The sequence below is a fragment of the Lupinus angustifolius genome, unplaced genomic scaffold (genome assembly GCF_001865875.1).
Source record: "Lupinus angustifolius cultivar Tanjil unplaced genomic scaffold, LupAngTanjil_v1.0 Scaffold_85_11, whole genome shotgun sequence".
Classification (NCBI taxonomy): domain Eukaryota; kingdom Viridiplantae; phylum Streptophyta; class Magnoliopsida; order Fabales; family Fabaceae; genus Lupinus; species Lupinus angustifolius.
Window position 1 is genome coordinate 7,343 of NW_017724218.1, and position 6,204 is coordinate 13,546.

General features: G+C 36.1%; 1 protein-coding gene across 1 annotated transcript; it reads left to right on the forward strand.

Moving 5' to 3' along the window:
- Nucleotides 1–265: 265 nt before the first annotated feature.
- Nucleotides 266–5,961, forward strand: LOC109339622. The gene is made up of 9 exons (XM_019577084.1): nt 266–1,335; nt 1,561–1,663; nt 1,772–2,415; nt 2,691–2,793; nt 2,909–3,702; nt 3,869–3,971; nt 4,093–4,793; nt 5,238–5,336; nt 5,639–5,961. The coding sequence occupies exons 1-9, from the start codon at nt 388–390 to the stop codon at nt 5,705–5,707; spliced, it is 3,564 nt and encodes a 1,187-aa protein (XP_019432629.1). The 5' UTR covers nt 266–387; the 3' UTR covers nt 5,708–5,961.
- The last annotated feature ends 243 nt before the right edge of the window (nt 5,962–6,204 follow it).

Consider the following 6,204-nt stretch of genomic DNA (forward strand, 5'->3'; position numbering starts at 1 on the left):
TAATTGAAAATATAAATTATAGATAATAGAATGACAGTGTAAAAAACTCTTACACCTTATACTGTCGATATATACATATTTTTTTATAAAAAATAATATATCATCTCATTATTTATTAATAATTAATTTATAAATGACATGTGTTACTTTTTTCTAAATATAATGATATATATTATTATATTATTAATAATACATAGATATTATACTCGTAATTTTATCCATAAACTTCCTAGTAATCATAACTGTATTGAAAAAAGTACAATTTCCAAAAAGTCAAGCCCACACCAATCGAAACTCCTCCTTCCCGCCATGAAAACGCTGCATATAATATATCTTCACTCTATGCCATTGTTTCAGAATTTCATATTCTGATAGAGCGCCGCGGCCATGGACGCTATCGGAATCTCTCGTAAACGTAAATCCTCATCTTCTTCGCGGCCTCATCCTCTTTCCACACCACTAACCCGCAGCAAATCTCAGATATTTCTTCACCGTAACCGCTCCGGTCACCTCCACTACGATTCCCATCTCCGACCGCAACCATACGCCGGATCTCGTCGCTCTCGCTCGTCTCTGACGGGTTTTGGGAGTGATGATAGGAAACGGTTATCGGAGGACGGAGGAGGCAGCGGCAATGTTGACGCCGTTGCTGTCATCGAGGATCTAAGGAAGAAAGAAGAGCTGAAACTGGAACCGTTTGGAGAAGGTTCTAGTGGTGAAGATCTTTGTTGCCTTATGATTAAGTACCTTCGACTAAGGCGAGTTTATTCGCCTCAGTCGAGTACTCATGCTTGCTCAGAAAAGATTTCTCCGGTGGAGAATAGTCTGATGGATTCTGATGTTGGAGATCAGAAAATCGGTGAATTAGGGTTTGGGGAATCGATTGTGGAAGTGGAAAATAGAGGAGATGAAAAGGAGGGTTTTAAGGTGAAAGGGAATTGTGATATGAATGCCGATGATGAAATTAGCATGAGGATTGTAGATACTGAGAGTCCGAATTTGGGGCTTTTGCGGGAAGATTTGAATTTCAATAAGGGGAACAGTGAGACATCAAATGAGAGCAGAAAATTACATGATGAACAATGTGATGGAAAGAATGGTGGAAGTTGTTCTGAGAAGGTTGAGGATTTGGATGAAGAACTAGTGGTAACAACTCCACCAGATGCTAAGATTTACCATAATTCAGAGGTTAATGGGGATGAAGGGAAACACATAGAGGAGGTTCGTGTTGAAGACACTTTTTTTGTTGGAAATGCTGAGAAACATGTAGGAAAGGATTTTTGCCCAAAAGATGATGATAGCCAGAGAAATGTTTCTGTTCTTAAGGGCAAATATGTAAGTGCCTCTCTTGCTTACAAGTTTTATTTTCCTATCACTTATGGGTTTATGCATTTTGTTCCTAGTTATTAGTTCTACATCCTAATTGTGTTTAATTATCTGGTGAATTATTGTGGTAATTTAGGTCAAAACTCTAGTATACTTTTAATTTGTTGCTGTTGTGACAATATGGTTTAATTACAAAATATGCCACTGTGGAGTTGATTTGGGATCTTTGTGCAGGCCCTGAGACCATGTTCCCAAGAGAAATTGTTTAAAATCCCAGGTGCAGTTAGTTACAAAAGGATGTTTCCATTTCTAAGGGAAATTATGGGAGATGATTTTGGTAAGCATTTTGTGCTGCAAATCCCTTGTTAAATATTTACTTTCTGTAGATGATGATTGAGTTAGAGATGTATATAATGAAGAAATTAATTGGTGTAATAATGTACAGGTACATCTAAAATGGGTTATTGCCAGGAAAATGAGAAGGGTATAAATGGTGGACAAGAATTCCAACTTACATTGTCATCACAAAGTAAAAAAGAAGGTTCTAAATGTGAACTTAAGACTGACAGTTGCACCCTTCTTGATACCAGTCAACCTGAAGCTTCAGAAGGTGATGCAGTGATAATGCATATTGATGAGTTATCTCATGGTAACACTTCAAAATTAAAAACAAAAGAAGTGACTACCGAGTGTTTCTCTGTACCATCCCTAAACAATATATGCTTGAGCGAATCAAAGGCTGGTCCAAATGCAGATTTTCACAGTGTTAGTGATGGTGGCCATGCATTGCTCAATGATGACTTTAAGCATGACTCAAATCACAAATGTAATCTTGGTCATGCTTTGCCGACTAATCATGGTGGTCATAACTCAGAGCAGTTTGCTGTTTTGAATGAAGAATGTATACTGAGGACTCCCCCGGATGTTGTGATACGTGACAATCCAAAGGTCAATTTATGCCAATTAGTGAGCATGCCCCAAGATGTGCATCATGTCAACCGTATGGGTTTGACAAGTATCCCAGAAAATGCTGAAGATTTTTTTGTGACATATGACGAGAGAAAGGATTCTGCTCCTAAGAGTAAATCTGTAAGTATCTGTTGTGCTTTCAAATCTTGGATTTTTATCAATTATTGGTTAGACATTATCTTACTGATCTTTATTAATCAATCTTTCTAATTGTGTTGCATAATTTCAATTAGATCAAAACCCAAGCTGATGGTAGATAATCATATATTGAGATGTTAAGACTTTAAATTACCTGCTAGTTTTTTAGTGCATTTTCTGTCTGTTTTTTTGGTAATGTTGACAGTATGGCTTTACATTTAGTGGCAATCTAAATATGATACGGCATGTTTATGCAGGTGCCTGGGCCAAATTTGAATAGAAAGCTTTTCAAAGCCCCAGGTTCAATCAGCTTCAGGAGGATGCTTCCATTTTTAAAGGATTTAACCAAAGATGACTCTGGTAACTATTTTTGTTTTTGACTGCACTTGCCAGTTATATTGCATTAGATGTTACTGAAGATATCATGGATAATGAAGGAGCTAATTGATCTATTTGTTTTCTTTGTCATCTCAAGGTCGAGAAGCTTCAATAGATGAACATAAGACATATAGTGGCCCCACCCATGGCACAATTAAATGTAATGCTTTGGTGAACAATGTATTAGTAGATCCTGCTAATGAGATATCTCATGGTAACCAGCCACAACTTACGCCTTCCCCAAGCCTACCTGAATCATCAGTGCAATTGGATGCAAAAGTAGTACATGAGTTATCTGCTTCCTCTCTCAGTGAACATATTAAGAATGTTGAGACTGGTTCTAAAGATATATGCTTGAGTGACTCAAAATTTGATCTCCGTTCAGTAATGGCAGAGTCCCAGTGTGTTAAGAAAGTTGCAAATGATGTGCAGAATGATGGCTTTGAGCCAGTACAGAATAAGATTTACAGACAGAACACCAGTGAGTCAAAACCTGAAGCTCAAAATCTGCTTTATATTCATGGTGATATCTGTAGCCTTGCATCTGAGAATTGTTCAAGTAAAGAAATAGGATTAACTATGAACTGTCACAAAAGAAAGCAGTTTGAGGGCGTGGAGAAGCATGAATCTTTTATCAGAAATCCTACTGAAGGCCATGCAATCATCAGAAGAGACAATGCTGTGGTTTCAAATCATGTCAGTGTTTTAAACGAAGAATCATCAGATAAGAATATCTATGAAAAATCAAACATGCCAAAACATGGTAATGTTAAAGCAGAAAATGATCTGAATGCCATAGTTTATGGTCCACGTGTGCTTTTGAAAGGAAGCAACAAAAGTGCTAGTCGTGTTAGGGAAATCAGAAATGGCTCTAAATCCAAGACCACAATGGTGAGGACCATGGAAATTATTAGATCAAGACTTCACAGAACTAACTGATTTTGAATTCCTTTCTCTTTTATTCCGGTTCATTTGACCAATTAGTTGATTGCTGTTCCATGTCAAAAACATTTTGCAATATTCTGCATTTATGTTTGGTCGTGTGGTTTTAAAATAGGCTCTAAATCGCTGCTCGCAGGTGAAATTGTTGAAACATGATGGATCCTTCGGCTACAAAAGAATGCTTCCATTTATCTTGAATACCATGAAAGATACTCCTTGTAAGTATTTGTTCTTATTCATTTAGAAGATACTCAGCTTCTGGTATAAGAAAAAAATTGAACAAATTTGTTGGCCCTGGAATCAGATTAGAACTAAATTTTATGACCTGAGCGCTTGTAGGTGTTTCAGCAATTGATCATTACCCCAAACTTCAGAAGTGCCTGGATCAGACTTCTCTTCTGCCAATTTCAGCTTCAGACTTGCAAGTAACTCCCATTAGTGGTTCAAATGGTTGTATTCCTAGGGATGATCGTAGAAGGAATTCTGGTACTCAGCACGAGACAGGGTCACATACTCATGATTCAAATAATAAGAATTCAAGTCCAATATCTCAGATTCCTGAATCTCAGTCATCACATTATTCATGCGAAGTTATTCAACTTCAAGATGAACAGGTTGTATTAAATAGATGCTGCAATTTGGAGAGCTCTCCTGATCCAATAGTTTCTGTTCACAAAATAAATTCACCAGTCACACCTGTAAAGAGAAGTAATTTTTCCTTGATATCATCTAATGGGAAGAAGACACCTGAAACACAAGGATATTGTCAGATCTTGTCTCAACAGAAAGTCTTGGAGCAACTTAGAGTTAAAAAAGGAATTCTGAAAAGAAATCCAAGAGGATGCAGAGGGCTCTGCACCTGTTTGAACTGTGTTTCTTTTCGCCTTCACGCAGAAAGAGCATTCGAGTTTTCCAGAAACCAGTTTCTGGAGGCCGAAGAGGTTACCGTAGACCTTATAAATGAACTATCTCACCTAAGAAATATGTTAGAAAGATCTGCCGATCGAGTCAATGGCAATCCTGTTTTTGATGGAAGTCAGGTGTGTGTCACAAGATCTTTAGCTAATCTATAATTTAAGCATTACCTATTTTCTATTTTTTTCGTCATCTGATGACTGGATTACAAATTTTACTTGTGTGATCATTTCTCATTCTTAACTATATCTATAATGGTTACTTTTTATAGCCTAGCAATGTGTGTTATTATGTGAGGCTTCTTAATTTCAGTAATTATTTCACCTCACTTGTTTGTAATATTTTGCTTTCCATCTTAAGAAAGAAAGTTATCAGTTAATATTTTGCTTTCCGTCTTCTGATTTGAGCTTGAAAATATTTCTTTGCTCTCATTATTTTTTTACTTGCTACTGTTTCTGGAATATCACTGATGAACTTATGAATTCGGACATATATGCGAAGTAGTCATCATTCAGCATGAATAAGAAATAGTGATCAAACTAAGGCTTGTTAATCCCTACTGATTTCAGGTAGAAAAAGCATGCGAAAAGGCATTTGCAACAGAACAACTTGCAAAGGATCGCCTTAGCCAGATGAATGATGATCTCAACATCCACTGTAGAATAAAGGTAATGTTCTTAGTTACACAGTAATTAATTCCTTTAATTGAACAACTCCAATATTGCCGTTTCATAGTCCTCCGCAATGGCATTGCGGCCACATTGGCTGTCTTTTCTTGTAATTGCAGTAAACACAATCACGACCGCAATTTAAAACATAGGTATGTATATACATATTAAAGAAGGCACCTACCTTACAAATTGTACACCATCATCATTTTCATCGCATCTGGTGGTTGATTTAACTTTTATGAAATAGTGGTGCATAAAATGTTTGTGCAAACAATTCTCATTTCAGCTTGTTTGTACAGAGCTTGCAGCGAGCAAGGGTTAGATTTACAAATTACGTTGAAGAAAAAATCATTCAACCAGACAGATAATTGTTTCTGCATCACACACCAGCTATCCTCAAACCATGGAAATTAAACAAGAAGATAGTCTTGGATAACCAAATATTGGGGAAGTGTACTGCTGCTATGAGCAATAGGAAAAAAGTGAGTAGAATTTTGAGTGAAATCGCACCTTATAGAAATTTATATACTCCTATTCTTGTCATACAAGTAATGGATTTTTAAATGAGAAAAATATATTTGCACTGACAGTGTAAGATTGTTTCACACAGTGCATCATCCACCTTTCATGTTTAATTGTCGTTGATTTTTAGTTATAAATAATATAAACGAATGATGGATGATGAACTAATTGTATATAAATCTTTACATTGACAATGCATAGACATTAATTCAATTTAAATTTGCTCTGAACAACAAAAATGCTAGACTTGTATCCTTTTAGTGTGGGCAAAGAGCACTTAGAGAGTAAATTATTAATTTGATTTTATTTATACAACCAAATAATTCATTATTATTTAGACAGT